The 25,694-nt window shown below is 36.8% G+C and overlaps 2 protein-coding genes across 4 annotated transcripts; one reads left to right on the top strand and one right to left on the bottom strand.

The window, feature by feature from the left end:
* Window positions 1-565: 565 nt before the first annotated feature.
* LOC103701215 lies at window positions 566-14,889 on the bottom strand. 3 transcript variants are annotated; one of them, XM_008783198.3, is made up of 15 exons: window positions 14,384-14,889; window positions 14,118-14,203; window positions 13,152-13,306; window positions 13,005-13,069; window positions 12,674-12,868; window positions 12,517-12,571; window positions 10,752-11,015; window positions 10,471-10,604; window positions 8,510-8,699; window positions 8,302-8,361; window positions 7,961-8,215; window positions 4,679-4,937; window positions 4,401-4,606; window positions 3,023-3,073; window positions 566-1,144 (listed from the first exon to the last, which is right to left on the bottom strand). In XM_008783198.3, exons 1-15 carry the CDS (start codon window positions 14,572-14,574, stop codon window positions 854-856), a joined length of 2,457 nt encoding a protein of 818 aa, XP_008781420.1. In that variant the 5' UTR covers window positions 14,575-14,889; the 3' UTR covers window positions 566-853. The 3 variants fall into 3 exon arrangements, with proteins under 3 accessions (XP_008781420.1, XP_008781421.1, XP_008781422.1); XM_008783199.3 differs by having other exon boundaries at window positions 3,023-3,070; XM_008783200.2 differs by having other exon boundaries at window positions 13,152-13,319; window positions 14,384-14,719.
* A 4,050-nt stretch (window positions 14,890-18,939) lies between these two features.
* LOC103701216 lies at window positions 18,940-25,385 on the top strand. Its single transcript, XM_008783201.4, has 3 exons — window positions 18,940-19,496; window positions 20,336-21,887; window positions 23,356-25,385. Exons 1-3 carry the CDS (start codon window positions 19,049-19,051, stop codon window positions 24,689-24,691), a joined length of 3,336 nt encoding a protein of 1,111 aa, XP_008781423.2. The 5' UTR covers window positions 18,940-19,048; the 3' UTR covers window positions 24,692-25,385.
* The last annotated feature ends 309 nt before the right edge of the window (window positions 25,386-25,694 follow it).

Raw genomic sequence — 25,694 nt, 5'->3', positions numbered from 1 at the left:
CCCCTAAGCCCATGTCCAGGCCTAGTAAATCGAAAATCGTCTCTCAATTTAAAGAAAAACTTTTAAAAAAAATCTCCCAAGCGTGCATCTCACTGGAACCAAGAACTGCTGAATTCTGCTCTCTCCCGGGCAGATCAGCTTTATGAAGCAAGACATATCAAAATTAGAGGCATAACTTATTTAAGCATCAAATATCCAGGTTGCTGCCTTTATGAAGTAGAACACTCTTTTTTCTCGCTGACACAGTCGAAACAATCCTCTTATTTAGCAGGTTAATTAAAAAAAAAAAGGTGACAAGGCAACATCAGGTATAAAACCAGCAGCGGGATTCATTGAATAGCTGTAGAATTGAATTAAACAGCTAAGAAAGTGGACAGTACGTGGATAAAATGTATAAAAGGATATTCTCTTTCAAGCATGATGGTGCCATTCGTGCATTACAAATGAACTTGGGATATCGGGAAAAAAATATGCAATGCTTAATCTAGCATTAACTCATTATTCTGCAAAGCATATATACGGCATTCCTAGACTTTAAATGCCCCAACCTTAGATGTGAACATACTCATGGAAAAGATTTAATCATAAATACCAATAATATAATTATATTTCTTAAAACTAACAAATGATTACAGATCTCCATGTTCAAAAGCTTCCCAACTGCAAAATTTACAACATATCTCCATGAATGGTTCAATTCCAGCATCAGGCCAACCCCAACTCCTTTAGCAAATAGCTAAGGAATTTGTTGCTCCTCATTCTTAGCAACTAAAGGATTACTCCTAATGTCAATATGGAAAAGGTGCTGCAGGCAAAAGAGGGAAGCTTCAACCTGTAAAAAATTGGGTAACAGTCAGAGGAAGAGCTCCGGATAGGACCACATTATGAATTTTGCAAATATATCAGTCTCCAGAAACTCAATGTGTGCTGCCCGGCCGATGATGGTATTCAAGTTTCTCCCCTGAGTAGATAGGTCAAAGTTCACATCACAGCGCATAAATACACGCCTTTCGGATGAGGTAGCACAAATCTGATCCAAGCAGTTGTTCAACATTTCCATGAAGACTTGCGCCTTCTTTGAGTGATCCCAAGATGATGCTTGGCATTGCTCAATTCTGGCTGAATGATGAGGAACATAACCATCCTGGCAAAAGATGGCAATTTAGTAGGGGTCGTGGTGGGGGTAGTGCTGGTAAGCAGTAATATGTGCATGGTAAAGGATAGGGTACCAAAATATATAATATTTAGAAATTAAGGGGAAAAAGCTGAACTCAGCAACAAGATCATGCTAACCTTGCACCATATTTGCTTCTATTTAACCACAGAATATTTTTGAGGAAGTTTGGAAATATAAGAATCAGCTTTTCGGCAAAACTTATTAGTTTCACAGGTCAAAACATTTATAAAAAAAATAGAAAAAAGTTTAAAAAAAAAACAAGAGTTATTCCACATTTGCAGAGAAAATGTGGAAAAACTCTTACTGTCTGTCTGCATTTTGTGGAACAACTCTTTACTGTCTGTTTGCATTTGAGAAAATGCAAACAGACAGTAGATTTGCAGGGACGTACTTTGGGATGGATGGCTTACCGAGATGAACAGCGAACAAAATACAACCAGTATCTGCATTAGTAAGTTATCTTAAACAAAAGAGTCTCTTTCCCCTACTAATATATGTCATTCTTTTACCTTCCATAGTTCGAACCTGTTACATCCGGTGTCAAGAATTGGTATAGGGTGAGAGGGTGGAGTTTCTTCACTTCTTTTTTTGTCATGTTTGCACTAGGTTTTTTGGGGGGTGAATGTTGCATGTTAAATATTTCTAACTTCTAATCATAGATTTCGTGACTTGGCTATATGTGGTATAATTTGATTTTATATTATAACTAACAAAAAAAGGAAACTTTTTAAGCTTATTGTATTCATAGCACAAAAAAAAAAGAAACGCACAATAAATGTAACAGCTACCAATATATCATGTCAAAGTATAGCATATCTTGCCATCAGAAAATAAACCCTTATGAGCCCTATATCAAGATCATCTCTGTTCTGAAACTATATTCCTAGTAATTCTTAAATATGCTTAATGTTTCTTAATTACATGACAACAATTTACTAGGCCAAAAATGTTGCGCGGGGGGGGGGGGGGGGGGGGGGGGGGAGAGATTGGGTTGCAGGAGATCGTTTTTTATTGGGTTGCAGGAGATCGTTTTTTTTTTAACCCTATAAAGCATTATAGGGTAGAATAAACCAAAAAAATGTACAGGTACAATTATCCATACAGGAGCCAAGTCAGCCAGGGAAAAGAATCCTGGGGCAATTCCATACACATGTACAGGTACTATTATTTTTTATGTACATGATTAGGCAACGAAAAGGTTCACAAATATACAGTAAAAATAAAGATATACTTAAAAACTGCATTAAATTCATATGAATCAAAACATTTTCTCTAGTAGAAGTTTCCAAGTTTATCTATTTGAGTTGTTCTAGAACATCACAATATCTAGGCATTCAGTTGTTTTTTGTTGATATAGCCATCTCTACAGAAGAAGTAACTATCAAATAACAGCAGAAATTTTAATTAGAATACGAACATGTGAGAGTGTGGTCAGCCTTGAAAGTAAAAGACATACAAATTTCTACAGAAGCTAATGCCCCATTGCCTGATCATATGCATTTGTTAATATGTAATTCAATTTAGATTATTTGCAACAAAGGACTAAAAGATTATAAGACAGTTCAAAAGGAAATAAGGAATTAAAGAAAAATCATGTAGGTCTCATCCAAATTTGTTTATCCTTGATTACAAAAAGTAACTGAAGAATCCCGGTGGGGAAAGGAAATATAATTAGAGAGGTGAAGGAAAGAGAACAAGATTTCCAGGTCTGCATCAATATTTCTGTGTATTATGGCATGCCATCAAGAGTACGTTAACAGCATAATCATCCCATATCTCTCACTGCAAACTAAAACTATCTGAGAAAGAAGAAGCCATTATTATTAATGGAGAAAGAAATGATACCTGTGGCGAAGATAATAGGATAATGTTCTTGAAATTCTCTAATGTCTTCTGCTGAAAAAGGATAAACAAAATGTATCAGCATATTTTAATTTGGGAGCAATAATGTGATCGGTAATAGATCCATAGTACTCGGACATATTTAACCCTCCAATAGGAACTTGTGTAGTCATAAACAAGTATCCAGGGTTGCGCAAATGCATGTTCAGGGAGGGGGGAAATACTAATCATATCAACAGTTGGAAGGGATTTGAAGAGAGAATTTAAGGGATAAGAGAGAGATTGACATCAGAGAGGTAGTTAGGCAAATTAGAATTATCTTTTCAACAGAATTACTTCCCACAGTTATAGTTATCATATAATAAGGTTTTCATGAAAACAAATTAATTTTCCACCCAAGAGTACAACAATGATAGAATTAAGTGTTTCCCTGATTCAGGTTATGTATGATCAGTTCATGCAGCTCTTTTATTGGTTCCCAGTCTTGAAGGGAGAAGGTACTGATTCCCTACCACTAAATGCATTTAAATCTCTGGTTTACAAGTCACAGCAAGTGGAATAATGAGGACGGATCCAACTCTGTGGGAAAAAAACATATATACTATTATAATCTTTCCTATTCCCTGAGCAAAGGTCTAAAACACTGGGTATACCAGCCCATACCAGATAATACATACCATACCATTGAGGAACTGGTACAAGGCAGCCCCTTGAGACTGATGCATGGGTGAACCAACCCTGAATCAAGCTCATATAACTCAATACGAAGCTTAACAGTGTTTTTACACCTTGTTTCCAACTTTCATTACTGATCTGTAGCTTGTGTTGGTATGGTCATTCTATAGACCAGCAAGCAGTATGAGGCCATACAGCAAGTTTTAAAAACATCGGCATGAGCCCAAGAGAACAGGGAAAAAATCCAATTAACACACTAAATCACTACCTAATCGCTATTGAACCAGCTCATAGCAAACCACATAAATCACAATCCATAAAAAAAGAATAAGCAGATTAGGCCAGAGCAGACAGCTAATTACAAACAAGGCTCCTTTAAAATGGTGACAGTGAAGGACAGTTATGGCAACTGACTCAAACAGAATTTCCAGGATAAATATAGTTAAAGGTAATATTTGATATTAATTAAGATAAGGTAGAATTGCACCATCAGAAGAGTATCTATGGTCTCTTGACAAGGAAAATGAGAGTCCTTTTAAAGGTTTGATGGCTTAAGAAAGTAAACATTACTAGAAATAAATATTTAAGATTTAATTCCAAGCTATGCATTTATATAATACAGATTCAACAATACCGCAGGAGTTGAGTCAAAAACATTACTCTGGATCCCAACACAATCTTCTGATAAATGATCTGGTTGCATTACCTTGCAGAGCTTGTAAAAAAAGGTATTTTGGAGATCTGGTTCGTCACTGAAAGTAAGCTGATGAATGCACTGAGCTCCTTTGAGTTTCTTTAGTAGCCACAAACCAGAATTGAACAAAGAATTTGAGCTGTACCAATATCCCAAGTGTGGTCCAGATATCGACATGTAAGTATGCAGGTTTTTTAGAAAAGGTGCCATCATGTTCTCTGTCAATTCAAAAATATTAGAATGATATCTGAATGCGTGCAAGGAAGATCAAAGAAATTATAAATAAATACCTGCTAAGGCAGTTCTTATAATAATGTTTCCAATGGAATGCCCAACAAAGCTAAGCTTAATGTCTTTGCAGCCTCCATACTTTGAAAGCTTATCCATTTTCCGTCTAATAAATGCAATCACTTCTTCAGCCAACCGGCTTCCCATTTCTCTGAAATCTCCAGATGTTTTTTGTTCATTAGTCTCTGACATGAGACACTCGGCTCCAGGATCTATTAAAAGCCACTGATTCCGAACAAGCCGTAAATCCAGATGGTGTCCCTATTTTGACATAAATTGAAGTAAAAAAAGAGTCAACTAAACTACACTATATGCAGTAGATACATTAATGTAACAAATGGAAAGCCTTCTCTCACTAAATTGCCACTTTGAAGGGGCATATAATCAGATAAGCATTTAACACAGACACCATGGGCATAAATTGAACAAAAAGCGGAGAAACAAAATATAGAGACACACAATTAAACCTTATCGAGGCTGAATCATATGCATTATCTTTGGTATTCCCTTGCAGATTCTGAGTTCTGACCATATCTTATATTTCTTTGTTTAATTAAAACATTCAAAATACCTCCCCAAAACTCCCATATATCTTTTGCGACCCATCATTACTGAACAACACAGGAGTAAATTCAATAACTAAGCAGTATACAGTTTATATAGTATTCTATTTCGAGAAGTTGACTAGATGGGAACCAATGGTAAAATGGAAACATAAAAATGATCTCAAGTAGAAAGGACAAGGCTTACTATGTTTATTTCTAGTAATTCTCTCCTTGTACATGGTATAGAAGAAATGTGTTTTTGATAACAAAATGCTGATCATGGATAGACCGGATAAGCAGGCTACAGTGTCTTAGATTGGGATGCGTCGAAATAGTGCAGAATTATGCAAAAATCAGAGTTGACATCAAATATAATTTTACATGTGGTGCATTTTTGTTTTTTCTAGCATGTTTAATTCAGTCCAAAATTCAAAAAAAAAAAGAAGAGGAGGAGGGGGTGGGGGGGGGGGGGGGGGGGTGGTGTGCAAGTTGAAGGTGTAGCACATGCCTGAATTTTACATATTTCTGAGGCTTCTTAGCGAGCTTTGCTCAAAGAATCCTGGTTGGGCTAAATTATCAAGAAAGGTAATATGCAGCCAAATGCTGTGGTGTTTTAGGATTGTGTAATCACTACGGGCAAGTTATAAAAGCAGTCAATAGGGCCCACAGCTTTTACAGAGTTGTATATACACTATTAAATAATCTAATAGTGAGTGAGAGAGAGAAGAGAGCGAGCCATGGCACAACGGTAAGGTTTTTGCTCCATTGTGACCTGGGAGTCATAGGTTGGAAACACCGAAACAGCCTCTTCGTATGCAGGGGGTAAGACTGCATACATTGACCCTCCTCAAACCCTACAATGCCAAGAGTATCTTGCACTGGACCACCCTTTTTAGTGGGAAGGAGAGAGAGTTGGCATATATTTAAGGAGTGATATTTAATAATATTCACTAATCTTCTACACCAGATTCCTTTTTCTTCACTGCTGTCGCCTCAAAGATTTTGGAGCAGGTGCAACAAGAAGGGAAAAATAGCATAAGCCTTTCTATCAAAGTGGTCGCAAGATCAAAGTAATTAGCTTCAAACTTGTCAAAGCATAGACATATAGAATTAAAAAAATTGATTTCACAGCCTGCCAATGAGATCATGTGTCCATGATTACTCCACTAAAAACTTCAGAACTCCCTTCCTGAAGAGCAAAGATTTCAATAAAAAACTACAAATGGAATATAGATATATTCATGATCTTCAACAGAAAACTTATAAACAAAAAATTTCTTGACCAGACTTCCACTACTAAAAACTTTAAATCTACAATACTAATTCCCAAAGCTTAAAGGCTCAATTTTTTTCTACAACTTCAACAAATACAAGAAAGCAATTTAAAAATATAAAGGAATAGTTAAAGATGTGGAAGTTTATCAAACATAAGCTTCTTTCATAGCCAATTACGACATAATCCTGCATCAACAAAATAAATTAATTTAAAGCAGGTTCGTGAAGAATTGAAAGGCATGCTGATCCCCTTTTTTACATTATATCGAGAAATCTCCATTCAGGAATTTATTTGATTAAGACAAATCAGATTGACATCAGGCAATAAAATCTGAAAAATATCAGGCAGAATCATCAGATTGACATCAGGCAATAAAATCTGAAAAATATCAGGCAGAATCATAAAAGGCATCGATGACACACAATATATGTATGTACATATGTATGACATCATGGTGGACATTAATCATGTAATTGATTCTTAAAGAAGAATTTCAAGTGTGTCATGTGCAAAGGCCTTTAACTTAAGGAGGACACAGTGCCATGACCAGTAACTAAAGGCATTTTCTCCAGTAACTTAGTATTATTACTATTTTAGTAGTATTACTAGTTTTAGTACTGTTACTGCTTTTAGTATTGTTGCTATTTTTAGTATTATTATGATTTTTAGCATTTATTATTATTTTAAGTGCTATTACTATTTTAAGTACTATTATTAGTATTATTACTATTTTAGTATATTACTATTTTTAGTATTTTAATAATTTAGTACTATTACTATTTTCAGTATTATTACTTTTTATTACTATATTTAGCATCCTTACTATTATTGGTATTAATACTATTTTAGTAGTATTACTATTATTAATATGATTACTATGATTAGTATTATTACTATACTTAGTATTGTCGTCATTTTAGTATTGTTGCTATTATTGTTACTATTTTAGTATTGACTTATAGGGTTTCTCTTTCACCAAAAAAAAAGGCATTTTCTCAAAGAAATAAGGAAATGCCTAAAACAATGAATGAAATAAATACAACAACATTAAGAGATGAAGGTATTCTTCAAAAGAGAGAAGCTACAGTATTAGGAAAAAGAAGTCAGACAAAGGGTAGATGAGTAACAACCAAAGGTTTAAGACATCAAGTGTTAGGCAACTAAAAAACAAATTAGATAATGGAAACCATTCAAGAAAGAAAAAAGTGTGGTGTGACCTATCAGAGAAAAGGAAGCATCCAGATTTTCCAAACTCATTTTAGCTTAGATCTATATGCGAATAAGTCAGATGTCTGAGCATGCAGAAGAACATGTGGGCAGGGGAGAGGAGCCAACCAAAGTCAAATAAATAGGGCAAATCATGTTGAAGAGTCAAACAACTCCATGATTTCATGCAACGCATTAATCTGCTAGAATATGAGAAGCATACTAATAAAAAGTGTCATTCAAGGTGGAGCACATGCCTGAAATCCATGCACAAAGACAACAACTTTTAGTATGCGACCATTTTTTTTAGCACCAAAACCAAATTTTGGTGCTTTCTTTTCTCCAGTCTCTGAAGGTATTGCTGCAGTGTCATTCTGATTCAGAAAGCACGAAGGTGAATTGTTGCCAGAACCATGCAGTGGAACATTCATGATATGTTGTTCTACAAGAACAACAGGGACATGAGAAGGATCACCAAATATTTGCATGTCTTGAATAGACTGACTGTTAATCTGTAGAGAGCCACCATTTTTAGAACCTCCTGGAAACAACATGGATTCAACCACTAAAAACATTTCCAGCCTTAATAATATCTCACCTTCATTTGTCCAATACTTTTTCTATGCAGTTCAGCTCGTGCCATTGCATTCTGAGTGGACTGAAAATATACAAATAACCAAACTATTTAGATAAGTGTTCAATGACCTTTCATATAATATTTGACAAAATACTTCAATAAGATTCGAAAATACAGAAAATAACGTCAGGAAATTGATAGGAAAGTTTTGGGCTAGAGGCATAATTACATCCTCGCAGTATTTCCACGGAGTTCCAACTTTTCCAAGCCCATTATGGTGAGAAGAATCATCCTCTCCACTTCTCAAATAACGGTGAGGAACTTCAATTTTCGAATGAACCATCCATATAGACCATTCTGCTTTGCGATCAGAAGCCCAAGCATCAAACAGATGTTCAATTATCCTAATCTTATTTATCCTGAGTGGAACAGAGCAATTTTGATCATCAGAAGTTGCTTCAAGTTCATAGCCACACTTAATAAGATCTATTCCAGTGATGTCATATGCTATGCATGAATGCACCTAAAAATTTTGAGTCACATGCAATTCAAGACAATACATAGAACGAAGGGCATCTTGAGCAGGAGTAGAAGTATATTAGTAAAAACCAAGCAATTCAAGCTTTTTAGTCTCAGAACGGTACTGAGAAGTAGTTTAAAATCTTCGAGCAATATCAAGATTCGAGACTATACTGTTTGCTCTTATCTGCCTGAAATATTAATGCAGGACAAAAATCAGCACTTAGATTGTTCCCAATGACCAAGAGACCTCAAAGCCAGAAATAGCTAAGGTTAAAAGCTTCTTTCACTTGTTATGATGTTATAAAGGTTTGTCTTATCATGACATGGAACACTACATGTAATTAAGTGTACATGCTACTTACTGCATGCATATGTGCAAAATAGCCATACATATGAGTGCAGATAATACAGTGTCCTGAATCCATCATTTTATATGGAGCCTTAGCCATAAAAGCGTCCAAGACCAGCTCCACTAGACATGGATTTATCACACAGATCCAGAGGACTGGTCATATCTAGAAAAAGATTTGGCATTAACACATCTAAATGGGGAATAGTTATGGATGTTGGACAAAGACTAGAATTTAAATCAAACACTGGCTCTTCATATGGTATAAAACAAGGAAAAAGTGACTAATATATTATAAAACATACAGAAAATAGGTTCAAGAATGCTCAACAGGGAAAACATCATGATCAACATCATAACTCGCATCAGACAACAGAACATGGACATGTGCTTCCACCAAACCAATATGTGACATAAATAAAGCAGACTGCAATACCTACACTACATATGTTAAATGTCATATTAAGACCATCTCCATCAGTAAATTTGATTTACAAAGATGGGATGAAAAGTATCTTAGGGGTATTTGACAATGAATATAACATGCAGTACATGTGTATGCTTTGGGTGGATAGGCAGGTGGTGGGTGTCTGTGCATATGCTCGTGCGTATGTAGTTAATCAAAGAAATAAGCTTTCATTATGTCATCTCATGCAACAAAGACATATCGTTCCAATAATGCAATTTGTAAGAGCAAGTAGCAAGTCCAGTACATATTCAGAAGACTGATGTGTGAGACTGCAAATCAGACAGTAATTGTTGTGAAAGTGATATGACACAAGTGCTGGTTCCAGTGGTAATGTGTGTGTATAAATATCATCATTAAGTAGAAATATTACAATTGAAGCTGAAATAATATGGGATGATTATATGATCTAGGAGTCACTAAAACCAAGCAAAAACTTCTGATTTTAGACAGATAATGCCTTCTAAAGAAGGCATACAGAAAGGGAATTGTAGATCAAACAGGTTTTTATGATATCTACAACAAAAAGTCATCAGTTTTATAGGAAAATAACATGATTTCATAGTAGAGTATTCATGAACATTTTCTTTCCAGAGGCACGGCAGTCAAGTTGTTCTAATTGTGAATTCAGATACCAAATTAAGCAAGGAAATATAAATTGGAACTCTGATAGTCATTGTTTCGTATTGTTGGTAAAAAATGCATGTTCTAATAAATCAGAATTAAAACTTCCAGAAAGTTCATTCTGAACAATGAATAAACTCTGTTATGGGAAAAAAAAAATCTCCATACAAAACTCTCCAATATGAGAAAATAAGGGTTAAGAAACAGTCACTGAAAGAATCTACTGCACCTATGAAACCTCAAAAATGCATTCCATATAAAGGAAAGCTGGTTGCCCACAGTGAAATATACATCCAACAGCTCTTCCTTAGATAGGGTGTAGAGCATGACATCATTTCCAAACTCAATAACACCATTTTTTTTCTGCATAAGCACAAAGAGAATTACCAATTAATCAAGAAGTTTACAAAACCAATAATTTAGAAAAAAGAAACGAAAAGAAAAAGGAACCACCAGAATTTTCTGTATGGAAGGAATGAAATGGAGAATATAATGTTATAAAGTGGATACCTCCAGAATATTATGTAACATGCCAACCAATTGCCCCACACCCATCTTCATTCCAGAAATGTCCAAACTGGAAGTAGATGAATCCGGTGTTGAAGAACTAATGGACTCGAATCTACCAAGATCCAAATCAGCATTATTTAAATCCTCGATTGTTTGATCAATTGCTTTGCTGATTTTTTGGAGTTCTTCAAGAAGTAATTCACGGGAAGCTAATAATAGCTTGACAAGTTCAATGGCTTTTGAGATCCATCCTTGACCCAATATCTGAGCAAAACATATCAAAATTTAGCTTTTCTTGTGAGCAGACTGAGTTTACAGAATAACTTTGAATAAGAAGACTCAAATTGATCTCAAAGAACTAAAAGGAGCATTGTATTGTATTACTGTTATAGATGGAATGTGGGAGGATTAACTATATTCTTACCTAAAAGTAGACTACCAGATTTTTTGCAGTACAAATATGGTTATAATACCTAATTGTCACTTCACTTCTCTATTATATACCTTAATAAATTAAAATAAAATATAGTCAAAAATAGGGAACTTGATGTGGACATCCAAATGAAGGAAAAAGGCAAGGAGAACAAATTAAAGCGGAGAGAGAGGCATCACAGTTTTAAATGAATTGTTGCCTCCACTTTTCTTTTCTTGAGTTTTTTATTCTCTTAACAATTAATTAAGTACCCTTCTTATCATCTGAAAAAAATCCTTTCTTAGGCCATAACCCGTTCAACCATTACCACTATCCTAGGGATCTTTGATGGACATTAAAGATCTATTCAACCTGTGGGGACCATAGAGTAGTTGATCAAACCACTACCCGAGCCATTTCTAATCAGGTCAGTCTCAGCTAACCCGTACCCAATTAAAAAAGTATTCCACCCAACTCCCCTAATTTTGAGTGGGTTCAGTTGGGTTGGTAGAAGCCAATTGAAAATTGGCAACCCTATCTAGAAATATTTTGTTAAGATTTTGTCTGAGGCAGTAAACAGTGAGCTTCAGGTCACTTTGATATATACTTTTCTTAAAACTATTAGCAGGAAGAAAAAAAAAGAAAGAGGAAAAGAAAAAGAATGTTGTATATACAGAGACTAGAGAGATCTTGATTTTTTTTAAAAAGAAATCTGATAAAAAAAGCTGATAAGGAGGAGTATCCTTAAGATCCACGAGCATCCTGTTCTTATTATAGAAATTAAAAAAAGACTCATTTCGATGCTGACACAGAGGTTCCCCTACCTTTTTCCTTAAAATAAAACAATCCCATATTTACCCTTCAAAAATCTTCACAAAGTAGCAAAAAAATGAATCAACACATTGACTTCCTGTGTTCCACTCTTCAGAGAATCGCAGATATACAAGGGAAGCATACTGTTGTCAAGGCATGGTCTAACAGATGCTGAAGAGGGAAGGAAAGTGGTCCTAAATAGCTAATTGTAATTTGTACTACATAAATTCATGAAACAATGCACGACTGATTCAGACCATGCTAATAGCAGCACAAATCCCACTTTTGAAGGTAACCGAATGATGTTATGTATGATAAAATGTCTCAAACAAAACCAAAACTTGAGTGAGCATAAAATTCCATGTCAAAATATAGGATTTGATAACCAACAGTCTAGAAATTAATCAATACATGCTCAAGTTACAAAATTTGTTATACATGTATGATGTATTATAATGATGTTATGTTGTGGGTCATTTCCATGTACAAGTCATCATGCAGCAAATAGAAGAATAAGGAGAACTTTATGTGGATACATACTTGATCGGGTTCTTCATAATGTTCATCAGCATGATTTTCCACCATTTGAGAAGTACTGATATGTTCAAATTCAACAAGCCAATGAAAATAATAAGTATACGTAAAACATGTTCTAGCAGGTAGAAATTCCACGTTCAAAACTGACACCATCACAAACCTGGATACCTTCTGTGCATGTGTGTAAGCACCCGCTTTCAGAAAAACAACATGTACGCTTAGGTCAACAAGCACTGCATGGAAAGCATCAAAATGAACAGGACAATATGAATGCAAACCCAGCAGTGCTTTGGGAGGAATCCTGAACTCATGGACTGCAGCTGAAACTGCATCAAAAGAAGCCTGCATCTCAGAGCTGTGACATGAACCGGAAAGGATTCAGATGTAATCACATAATATGATTGCATTCTGTCAATCATACATAGAAGACGCAAACATCAGAGACACATTTCGAGTAAGCCAGAAGAATGTGATTAAGCTTGTCCACTCACCTATTTTCTAATATTGGAGCATACATGAGCTCAAATTTCAGCATTACTGCAGACATCGATGGGCTCTGGAACTCAAAATGCATGGAAGTGTTATTAACCAGCAAAATGAAAATAAGCTCCAGGGAGAAGAAGAAAAACCATGCTAACCTCATCTTTCCCTATAGTTAAATTAAAAGAAACCATAACAGACAGAAGAACATCCTGTCTAGCATATTTGATTCGGAAGGGCTGTGTAGAGAAACTATGATCAGCATCATCTATCCTCCAAACACCAAAGATATCATCCGGGGCTGCATCAGGAGCTGCACAACCCACCTAGCATGTCACTACCTATTAGCTAAAGTTCAAATAATGGAGAAAAGTAAAAGAAAAGAAAAAAATAATTGAGGCAGAAGACTGTTGGTTAGAATTTCTAGAACCCCCAAATCCTTCCAATCAGATATTTCGTTTTTTTTCATTTTACCTCTACACTAGCTAATTATGCAAATTGCATTCAAATAAAACTAGTCTAATAATTTGAGTGAGAGTGCGAATATGTATGTGTATGTAAGAAAACATATAAGAAGAAGATGCATTTTTTTCCCTCAAACTAACATGGAGGTTGGAATAACAAAAGTTTATAGTAAACTGCAAAAGCAAATAGCAGGTTTAGAAGATTCACAGAATAGTTGGCAACAGTTAAACCAAAACACAAAGAAATCATAATGCCTTTCTCATTCCAATCCAAATATTCTGCAAATAAGACTACGGACGACAGGTTGTTTCATTTGAAGATGGTTTCGGCATATGCAACAATAAGCAGGGATATCAAGCATGTAGCCAATTTCTTTCTTCTGTGATATAACTCGAACCACATTCCCACAAACATCAGAAGGCTACAAAGTAAATATCTCTTCCAGCCCAGCTTTGATCTAGCAACTGGGATTCCAAAAACATCTCTAGTATCAGAAACAGCTGCTGAATATTTTTTTTCTTCTTTCAGTTGTAGTCTTCGAATCCCAAAAAGGCGACATGATACTTATGACAGCAAAATCTTTATCCGTTACCATCTAATAATTGAGACTATATTGTAATTTGTCTTCAACAATCAAGTATTTCAGCTAGAAAAAGTACCTTCATATTGTACAACTCTTGCCGGAGTACCACGAGATTGCCTGTTATTGCCTTCCCATCTTACACTTATCTTTATCTGATACCATCTGCAATCCAAACAGATGTTTGTCAAGAATAGTAATTCTAATATCTGCAAAGATACATTTTTACATAACCTTGGATTCAAAAAAAAAAAACAGGAAAATTCTTAAAAGGTCAAAATACTTTAACTTTAAAGTTAATATTAATAAAACGTCAAGTCTCTATAAATTAAAAGATTTGAATACCCTTGTTGAAAGAGATCAAGATTGTGGAAGCGATGGATATAGATGGCGATCTCGTGTACGGTCTCCAGCATATCTGGAGGGGTGAATCTTGTAGTCCCCCGCTGCGACGTCGGAGGCCTGGCATTAAGCAGTCTTTTCGGTGGTGGGCTCTTCGGATTCAGGCCGATGAGGCGCCGCGCCCGCCGAAACATATGTGATCAGCGGCCCAAGTCCTCCTAGATATTCGCATCCCTACGCCTAAATTTTTCAGGAAACTCGCATCAAATCCCTCTCAGAACGCTCCCATCTCCTCTCCGGCGTCCATAAAACTCGGACAGAATGAGGAACAGAACGACGATTTCCGGCGAGAAATGGACCAGATCTTGCCAAGAATCGATGGATTCCTATGGTTAGAAGCGGAGATCGGGTTTAAAAGACCGTCATCGGGGGGAGGAGACGGCGAAGGCGCGTGGTTTCTTCCTTCCTTGCCGTGAAGGGCGGTTTTGGAGTACGATTCTTGGATTAGAGTGGGGAAAGTGTTTTCTTTTGTTCTTTTTAATTTTTGGTGGGAGTATTGATTGCTCGATCCCAACCGTCCAAGGACGATTCACGGGAAACAACTGTACCTGTGAATGGATCCGAAATCCTAACCGTCTATTTGGTTTCAGGAATAAATCAAATGATTAGACTTTACAGCTAAACGTAGTAAAGTGAATATATATTTTAATTTTAACTGATTTTTAGTAATTTGGAAAATTAGATCAGGTGGCGGACACTTGGATACGGTGGTGAAAATTAGAAGCCTGGAAGGTTAGTGTCGGGATCTATCGTGCTAGGGACGGTGACACCGTAGATATCCCGATGGTAAAACTTTAATGGAGGCGACTTCAAGTTGACTCTGGTCGTATTCTTTGGAAGCAATCAGTAAATGGTTCTTGTATTCTAGAATCGTTAATACTGGGTAGGAACATCAGGGACCTCAGTGACTCTGTCCAATAAAAGAGTGGCGGAACCAATACGAAATGGCCAAGTTCACAAACGAGCACATTTTTTAACATAGAAAAGTTCTTATCTAAGGTTTATTGCGTGGTGACATAAAATACACGGAATCAACTCCATTCGCTCATAGGCCTGATTTGATCCATGTGGTATGCTGCATTCAACGATCAATTTATTTTGGAGCTCATCTCAATTAATTCTAATACAATCTAACATCTCTAAATTGGACGTGGAGGTAAATAGGGCTGCTAAATAGGTCGTCTATTTTTGTTGCTCATCATTTTGAAAATATTTTTTGGATTTGCTTTGTATCTGTTCCTTCGTCTCTGTAGAGTATCTTGTCCTTTAATTCAAATGACAATGCTCATACGAGAATTATATGAGCCGCTAATGTACCAAAAAAAAATAAAAATAGACGTGGAGAATATGACCTATGTTCAAGGTTGATGCATGCTGGGTATTGGTTAGGTGGGCAGCAAATCATCAATGTTATATCTATTTTTGTATTGTTCTGACCGTTTCATATGAAGTATTAAAATTTAAAACGATAAATATAGTGAAGTAAAAAAGGAAATATGTATATAATATAATAATTATACAAGACAAAAGGTATGTCACTTTCAAAGAGTAAGTGCCTACTAGAGAGATGCAAGGGGATATTCTGAAGTCACTCTTTAATCTACTTGATGCAATCCAAGCTCAGCTTTTACCGAGTCTTTACCACTTAGGACTAAGCCTCAAAACTTGGTGCCTAGCCAAGGCAAATGAAAAAGAGTAGCTTGGACGTGGTTTTCCTTTCCAGTGCTCATATGCGATAGAAAAAATAACATATAATTTGACCCGATGAACAATCAATCAAACATTGAATGGATTAGCCTAACTCAATTCTAATGCGCTAGCATATTGCAGATAATCTGAAATCATGCTAGTATATAAGCTAGAGGTTGTGGGTCATATGGATCAAAATGGTTTGAATCGAATTACGCTGAATGAAGTAGTAGGCAAGCAATTTGCTTCAATTTTATATCGGCTTTTTTTTTTCTAGAGGAGGGGCTATCTTTTGCTTTTTTAAAGGTCATGGTTTGAGTCAAACACGCATAAATTCAATAGGAAAGGTGCAGAAGCAGTAACAATGTTTATGACCTCCGTGCATCACTAACTTCTCAAAGGTTCATTATCGTGACACTCTGTACACTCCTAATCTACAAATTGTTTCTTGTGTTAGACGTTTATTTTTTTGTTATTTTCTATGAGTTTCAAAAGTCGAGAGATAGTTATTTTATTTTTAAAAAAAATTGCAGAAATATCCTTTCAAGTTTAGGCTATTTATATTTAGATTTCAAAAAGTTAAAAAGTATAAATCAGCATAAAAATTTTAAATTTAAAGCAATGTGGTTTTTTAGCAAAAAGAAAAAAAGCAATGTGGCCTAGTGGTTTATCTCCATTACAAAACGTTGTCACATGAGACTTATCTAATAACTAAACTTTTATAAAATTTTATAATTGTCCTTCCTACGAACTTAGTATTAGCAAAAGACTGATTTTGACATGAACTGAAAGGGGGTGCTTTGAAATCTATGCAAGCATATGGGCTATAGAGGATGGAATGATTTGAGATTTGGAAACATGTAAGGATGATAGAAAATGGAGTGACCTGAGATATGTGCACGTGGATGGATGATAGAGGATGGAAGCATATTGAGATTTGTGCAAAGCAAACGAATAACAAATGATAGAGTGCTCTGAGATCTATCTAGGTACATAAATGATGGAGGATAAAGTATTTTGAGATCTGTACAAGTGAATGAATAATAGAGGATGATATGCTTTAAGATTTGTACAGATAGATGGATGACCGAGGGATATGGGTGCTTTGAGATTTATACAATTAGATGGATGATAAAGGATGGAACACATTGAGATCAATACCAATGCATATTCATAGACAATCGAGTACTTTGATATTTGTGCATGTAGACTAATAGAGGATGAAGTGCTTTGAGATTTGTGCATATAGATTAATGGCAGAGGCAAAGCACTTTGAGATTTGTGCAAGCCGATGGATGATAGAGGATGAAGTGATTTGAGATATATGTAGGTAGATAGATGATAGAGGATAGAGCACTTTAAGATCTATGGAAGTGGATAGATAATAGAGGATAGAGCACTTTGAGATCTATGGAAGTGGATAGATAATAGAGGATAGAGAATATAGCGCTTTAAAATCTATGCATGGATGATAAAGGATGGAGTGCTTTGAGAATTGTGTAGATGGATAGAGGATAGAGAATATAGCGCTTTAAAATCTATGCAGGTGAATGAAAAATAGAGAATGGAACACTTGAGATATGTGCAGGTAAATAGATGATAGAGGATGGAGTACTTTAAGATATGTGTAGATAAATAGATGATAGAGGATGAGGTGCTTTAAGATCTATACAGATGGATGATTGATAGAGGACAAAGCGCTTAAAGATTTATGCAAGTGAAAAAATAATAGAGAATAAAGTACTTCAAGATTTGTGTAAGCAAATGGATGATATAGGATGAAGCATTTTGAGATTTGTGCAGACAAATGGATGACAAATAGAGTGCTTTGAGATATATGCACGTAGATGAATTGTAGAGGATAATGTGCTTTATCTATGCAAGCGGATAGATGATAAAAAATATGGTGCATTGAGATCTATGCAAGTAGATAGATGATAAAGGATGGAGTGCTTCGAGATCTTTATAGATGGGTGAATAATAAGAGGACGGAGCATTTTTAAGATCTGTGCAAGTGGATAAATTATAGAAAACGACATACTTTGAGACCTCATAAAAGCCATGATACAACCTCTTTGAATCAAAGGTATTTTGGTCTTTTTTTCACCCCGTTAATGGTGTTAGAATCCATAGAGACGGTTGGGTCATACTGCAATGAAAATGAAATTTTAATGGCTAATTAAAACTTTTGAAACTTTTAGAATTTCTAGCTAGTCCAAAGTTGAAAAGATGTCTCTATAATTTTTATTTTATTTTATATTTTTTATTCTCTTGTGCTAATAGAAGCAAAGCCTAGATAATATTATTCACAATCTTGGAAATAAAAGTGAACCATTATAAATATTGAAAAAAATGAAGCACCAAGGAAAACCAAGATATGGCCCCCATCATCCAAAATAGCTATTTGGAAAGTCCATCAATGAGCTGGTTAGTTTCTCTATAATGTAGCTAACATTAACAATTCCGAAATACAAAAAGATTTATGGAGAAAATAGATATCCTACATATGTGGCCCATGGAGAAAATTATCTTATGCAACATGGAAACTTTCAATTTGTGTTTGAAGCTAGGCTTTATTCGGCCTAATCTAATTAATATCCGAGCCCCAAAATTAAAAGAAAAAAGAAAAAAACTTGACCTAGCATTAGCCACTTGATCTGGACAATCCCACCACCAAGGAGAGCCCACTGATCCAATGGACTAACCCAACGTATTTGGAGCTCATAGAACGCACGCACCCTCCTCACGTGATCCAGGCCTCAACCCGAGGGTTTAAGCCCCCCCAAGGGTTTAACAGCCACCGGCCTCCAACCTCCCCCTCTTCTCCCTCTCCTCTGCGCTCCCACACGGGCGCAAACAGCTGCGAAACCCTAAAAATCCTCGCTCCAAACGCTAACCCCTCTTCTTCCCCCCCTCCCCATGAAATCCCTAATTCCGCGAGTCCTCTTCATCCACTTCCCCTGTCCTCCACTCCCTCTCACTTCCCACCGTTTCTCTCTCATCTTCCTCCATTCCAGCGCCGGGGAGGATGCCCACCGGCGGCGGCCGGAATCTTTCCCTCCCTCTTCTCTTTCCCCTTCTCCTTCTTCTTCTCATCCGTTTAGTTCTACTTCGTCTTCCTCCAGGCGGAATCACGAGGAGGAGAGCAGGAACGTGAAGGTCTCTGTATGGTGGGACTTCGAGAACTGCAACATCCCGGTGGGCGTGAATGTGTTTCGTGTTGCGAATCGGATAACGTCGGCCCTCCGGTCGACCGGCATCAAGGGGCCGGTCACCATCACCGCCTTCGGGGATGTGGCTCAGCTCTCTCGAGCCACTCAGGAGGCGCTCACCTCCACCGGCGTTTGCCTCAACCATGTGCCCCATAGTCGGTGCTCGTCTCCTTCCCTTTTCTCTCTTCTATTTTCCATTTCTCCTTTTCTAACGTCAAGTTCATTTTTTTTCTGCTCCGTCGTAGTTATATTTTGAATTGTTCTTATTTATCATTCATACTGCGAATGTTTCAATTCACGGTGCTAAGAAGACAATTCTTTTAATTTTTTGGGTAAGGAAAGAAAATCCAGTCTTTTTTTTGGTTAAGAAGAAAAATCCAGTCTTTAAATGAGCAATTGAAGCATAAACATGTTACTTGGGGGAAAGAAAATCATTCTGCAAGGTACTCTTTTCAATTACTAGGATTTTTTTTTCTTTTATTTTTTCCCATTTTTTATTTTTTGATTGCTATTATCTGAATCAATTTTTTACCATTGAAGATGATTGGATAAAGAGCTTGCTTATTTTATTATTATGTTTGTTAAGAATACAGCTGTAATTTAAAGTTTACAATTAACACTTGCATTGCACAAACAAAGCTTCCTACTGATGATTTGAAGAATTTGCCTAGAAGGTATCATTTAATTATGTTTGGCCTATTATCTTTATTGACATCATTTACCATTGTGAGCATTTCAATCATTCACATACTTGAAGGGGCAGACTGATGATACTGTGGCAAGCTTGGTGATTCATCGGGATAACTAGACATATTCAACCAATGATTCAAAAAATACCTTTTAACGCAAACTTTTCCTTGGTAGTATTTTAAGTTAAATGGTTAGATAAGAAAATGTCAGATAATAACTTATTTCCAATTTCACTTTCTTGTATCACCTTTGCTCTAATGTGTCCCCCAACTTCTAGAACATCTTACACGCTGCTCTATTGCAGGTGGGAAGAACAGCTCCGACAGGTCTTTCATGGCTGATCTTGTCTATTGGGTTTCACAAAACCCTCCGCCTGTCCACTTCTTCCTGATATCAGGGGACAGGGATTTTGCAAACATTCTGCACCGCTTAAGGATGAGCAACTATAACGTGCTCCTTGCTAGCACTGACACTTCTCCAGGCGTCCTCTGCAGTGCTGCAACCATCATGTGGCCCTGGTCTGCTTTGGTTAAGGGAGAAAGTATCTCTGTCAGGCATTTTAATCATCCACCTGATGGTTTATATGGGTCTTGGTATGGGTACTACAAAGGGGTTCTTGATGACCCCTTCTCAGGTATGGAACATGCAGTCAATTCACAACCTGATGAATATATGGAATCAATTTCCGAGACCAAGCCTCGCCCAATTCCCAAGGCAGTATTGAATGGGATCCGTCAGGTATTATACTGGTACCCTGAAGGGATAAACCTTTCCGAGCTTCGCGCCGAGCTCAAAAGAAACAACATAACCATGGATAAGGACTTTTTTGGGTATAAGAAGTTCTCACACCTTCTTTGTTCTATGCCAAATGTTGTGAGGTTCATACCTCCTCCGCCGGGTGAAGGTCAACCACTGGTGATTGGTACCCACAGAAGGGTGACTGAATCAGGCGAGCCCAGTGCTAAGCCTGCCAAAGATATTGAAATTAGTGATGGGGACAAGGGTCGTGCCGTAAGTCGGAATGGAAAACCATCAGAAGTGCCTCCAACTACTTTATCAAAGCTTTCTCCCAGTCATAAAGAGACTGATGTCAATGCTAGCATAGGTACGTCAACTGTCCCACAGGGAAACGAGGCTGCAGTTGAAGGGAGATTTGAAAGGCTTTGGAAAACCTTTACTGGATCTGGGCCTTCCAAAGCAGAATCATCTCCTTCTAAAGGAACAGACATGGGCACCTTTGTTGGTGCTTCCACATCCCAGCAACGAAATGAAGATCTAGTTGAAGAGGGAATTTTTAGAAGGATATGGAAGACCTTGAGTGGCCCTAGAGGTGGCCATTCAAAGGACAAAAATTGTACCATCCGCAAGGCAGATTCTACTGTTCATGAGGATTCTAGAAAAGATGTAGCAAGTGTGCGCAGTTGCAAACACTCTGAGAAAGCAAAATCTGAAGACAAGAAAGCTGCAAGGCCAAAGAATGATCCTTCCAGTCTGGTGGGTTGCGGATTGAGTTCTTCGAATGCAAGTAAGTCACCTCTGATGGACAAAACTGTTGGACAATTGGAAGAGCATATTGGTGCAGCAGACTTGAGAATGGGTTTCTTTAGTCGGATGGCAAGCTGGTGGAGATCATGGAAATCTGGTGCCAAAGGTCAAGAGGATAGTGTTCCATCTGTTAAAGAGGTCCTTGATAATGAAGAAAGGAATGCACAAGGTGAATCTGTTAAAACTTTGACTGATGCTAGTTGTCAGCCAGAAGCTCATGATTTATTTTCAAAAGCTTACTTTTGGGATGCTCTGGAATCATTTTTGCTCACTTCCAAGGGGTCTGACATTATCTTAAAATCGAGAACAAGGTAAACTGAATGTTCATACCAGCAATTCACCATTCCCTTTTTATTCATTGTTGTTTGGAAATGCTGATGTTAACAAACTCACCATTTTCTTTCTGCTTATTAATTTTATTTATGGTTACCAGCATTTTCACCGCCAGATAAGCTTTTCATTTTGACTTTATCACTACAGAGGCTTTCTGAATTTCTTTAGATTCTTACATATAGAACTACAGAAAAAGGATTAGGAAATGGTATGTGGCTTTCTTATAAAACAGATGTGCATATTTTGCATGTTCATTATTTTCTTGTCAAATGAGTGGTTCCAAATATCTTACAATAACCTAGCCTATTATATATGTATTAGATATTTGCATGCTTGGTAGTTCCAATTGTTAATTTACAAGCCGGTCGATAAATCTTCAGGAATACATGCTTCTCCTATTATGGTATACCACGATTGTGGGACCACTTGATAGATGGATGAGGTTAAAAGAAGTCATGGAAACTTATTTTGTACCAGACAAGTGTCTAAATCAAGTATAGAACAGCCAAGTTGTTTTTTTATTGGTTACGAATTAAATAGAAGGGCCTATAAGAATAATTTCCTACTTTGGAGGAATTATACAGTGAATAGTATACAAAGACTTCTGTAGCAGTTGAGGGAAGGGTTCCTATTTTAAATAGGAGCAAGGTGATCCCCAATAAGTCTAGTTCATTCAGGCCATTTGTTTCTCTTTTAGTAGTTTCTACAATAATAACTGTTGATTGGAGTTTGAGTTGTCTGGGATCGACAGTACTGGAAATTGAGGATTACTTTGTTCTTAAAATATCAGATTATTTTGGTTTTAAAAATATATTGGCAAAGACATGAAGTTCTACTTTACTAATTAGCAATGATTACAGATCTTATTTTGGTTATAGGTTTAGTTGAGACTGCCATGTAGTCATTAAACTTTTGCAATTGTCTAATGACCATAAATAAATAAGTGCATGGCTGAAAAACATTTCAATTTGGGCCTTTGATAAAGTTCCCATATGATGCTCTTTTGCAATCTATAAGAGGGAAATGGTATGGGTTTAGCTTGACACCAGTGGCGAGGGCAACCTGTTCTGAAGGGTGATGGTGCGACATGCTTGTTGGATGTCAGCCCCTGGCATACTGCAGTAATGAATGCATTACCTGGGGGTCCAACATCAAACACAGGCATGGGACCGTCATCACTGTGTACTAGTTGGCTCAGTTTGGCACTAGTGGCAAGGCAAACTGTTTCCAATGATGAAGGAATTATATGCTTATGGTCATTTTAGGTTTTTGTTTAGTTTGCAAAACTGTTTCTGTTTAGGACAGTCATATAACTTTGAGTTCTGGAATACAAGCACTATTATTATTCACATGCACGCCATGTCTTCTTTCTCCTGCCCTGGCAATATGAAGTTCTGAACTAAACTAGACCTGATTACACTTTATTTCATTTTGGTTTTTCTTCAGGGGACAATTGGTGCAGAGCCTCCAAAAGGAAGGCCCTTGGATTCTCAAGGATCTTAAAGAGAACCATCTCCTTCAGTTAGTAGATCTATTAATTTCAGGAAAAAAATGGGTGGAAGAATCTGCTTCACAGACATTTCCTTTCAAAGTTACATTCCCAGCTAAAAGAAGGTGTGTTCCATCTCATGCACATGGTCCCAATGGTTTAAGTTCTCTCTTTTCAGGTAGAATGTCACAGTCCAGCCTGCAGAGGCTACCAGAGCAGGAAAAACAAGAGCAGATTTCTAGGCCTCTTGGAAGTTCATATAATGAAAGTGTAGATTCCAAGCCACCTCAAAATTTTTCTGAGCTGAAAGCGTGGTTTCAGAAAACCTTTAATGCTACAGAGGGTGTTGAACCTGAGGATTTCAAAAAGCTTTTCGAGAGCACGTTCAATAGGAAGCTTTTTTGTTCTTCTTATGGTTATTCAACTGTACGAAGCCTCATTGCAGCTTGCTCAGCTGATAATGTTTACAACCAAGGAAAAAAGAAGAGACCTTCCAGCAGGGAAGAAGTATTATCTGATTGCCACAGACTGCTGAAGGAGCTTTTGGAGGAATATCCTGATGGCTTTAACATGAGCATCTTCAGACCAACTTTCATTCAGAGGTATAGTTATGTTCTAGATTATCAAGTGCTTGGCTACCCAAAACTTGTATCATTGTTACAGATAATGCCTGGGGTGAGGATAGAATCTTCGTATATCTTACCTGCGGAAAAGTTTTCAGATTCCAGCTTGGAGAAGCAGGCAATTAGGGAAACACCTTTTGATAGTTTGGAAAGTGACAAAGGGAAGGTTATTAGCAAAGAAAATGAAGGTAAAGGTAATGGTGAAGAGCATATCTGGGAGGAGTTGGGACCTGTATCTGACACAGTTATCCATGAGGGTAGTAACCTTACTGAAGAAATGGATAAACAGGTGAGCTTTGATGAAGCTTCTCTTTCAGATGAAGAATTCACTGATAGCGAGGATGATACTCCTAGTCGTTTTGATGAATCAGAGGGAAAGAACAGAAAAAGTGACGAAGACAGCTCTCTTCTCCAGATTCTTGATTCATGGTACAGTAGTAAGGAGGCTGTTGAGAAGGAACAAGCTCAGGCTGTTGATGGGCTTGTGGATTGTTCCCAAAGCAATGTTGAGAACCCTGTAGATCTTAAGCCCACGGACTCACAACTAAAGGTGAGGCCCCCAAAACGCTATTCTTTTGTTTCAGAGTCCAGAGATGATGAGAAGGAAAAGTTCGTGGAAAGCATTTTGGGCAGTCTCAAAAAAGCAGGAGACTCAAGGTTGCAGAGTTAGGGAATCTCAGCTATTTGTTGCAGTGAATGCAATATCTATTCGTTATTTGATCCCAAGTTTTGATTTGAGCAGATGGCAAGTTAGTGACGGGACTTGAGCTGAAACCCAATCCACTAGGAAGGTCTGATTCTTATATATCACTTAGTCTGCAATGGTGATGGTGATGTGATTGTGAGTGTTGATAAGGTTTAATTTTGACACAGCTCATGATAGCTTACAAGAAAATTGTTGCATGTTAAGCAAGAAAGGCAAGGATCTTTCAGAATAATTTTGATTTGAAGGAAGTACAAGTTTGATGGTTTGTCCCTATCTTTCCAGTACATGAAATGTATTAGGAAAATTGTTTGGGATATGGTGGCAGACAACTGACGTGATAGAATCACTGAGGATCTTTGTTTGCACAGCAGAAGCGATTCACAAAACAGATAATGAATATTGTTTTTATTTTCAGGAGCATTTCCTGGCAATTATGTTCAGCAGCAAGGCTCTTTCGTCTGGAAAAATGAGTTCTTTTTTTTCTTTTTATGCAAATCTTGATTCTGATTAAATTCTTTCAGAATGAAAAAGCACAATGGAAAGTAAGCAATGACATTACAGATTTATAAGTCATTATTGTATCTGAAGAAAACCTGGCATTGAGCTCAACTTGTACTCTCCAATAAGGGCTTTCAGCAAAGTCTTCATATGATAATTATGTGGACTGCTGTCATAATGTTGAGCAGGTGGCGTTATCATTGTTTTATATTCATATTCTCTTAGACAAGCCAGTAAATCCAGACATGATCTGCAACCTTTTGCAATGCCTAATAGTAGTGACATGATTTTTTTTCCTCAAAAAAAAAGTTTTGATAGTATACATTGTTTCACTTCTTTGTTACTTGAAAAATAACCAGCTCAACCATCATACTAAATGAATCTGTGGCTGTGGCATTTGGGTCACCAAACCTTTCATTGAGTACACTCTTTCTGAAAAATCGTTTGATATAGTTGTTGATAGCAATGA

This window comes from Phoenix dactylifera, chromosome 14, assembly GCF_009389715.1.
Source record: "Phoenix dactylifera cultivar Barhee BC4 chromosome 14, palm_55x_up_171113_PBpolish2nd_filt_p, whole genome shotgun sequence".
Classification (NCBI taxonomy): domain Eukaryota; kingdom Viridiplantae; phylum Streptophyta; class Magnoliopsida; order Arecales; family Arecaceae; genus Phoenix; species Phoenix dactylifera.
Note: the sequence above shows the minus strand (reverse complement) of the source record. Positions and strands in the feature narration are given on the sequence as shown.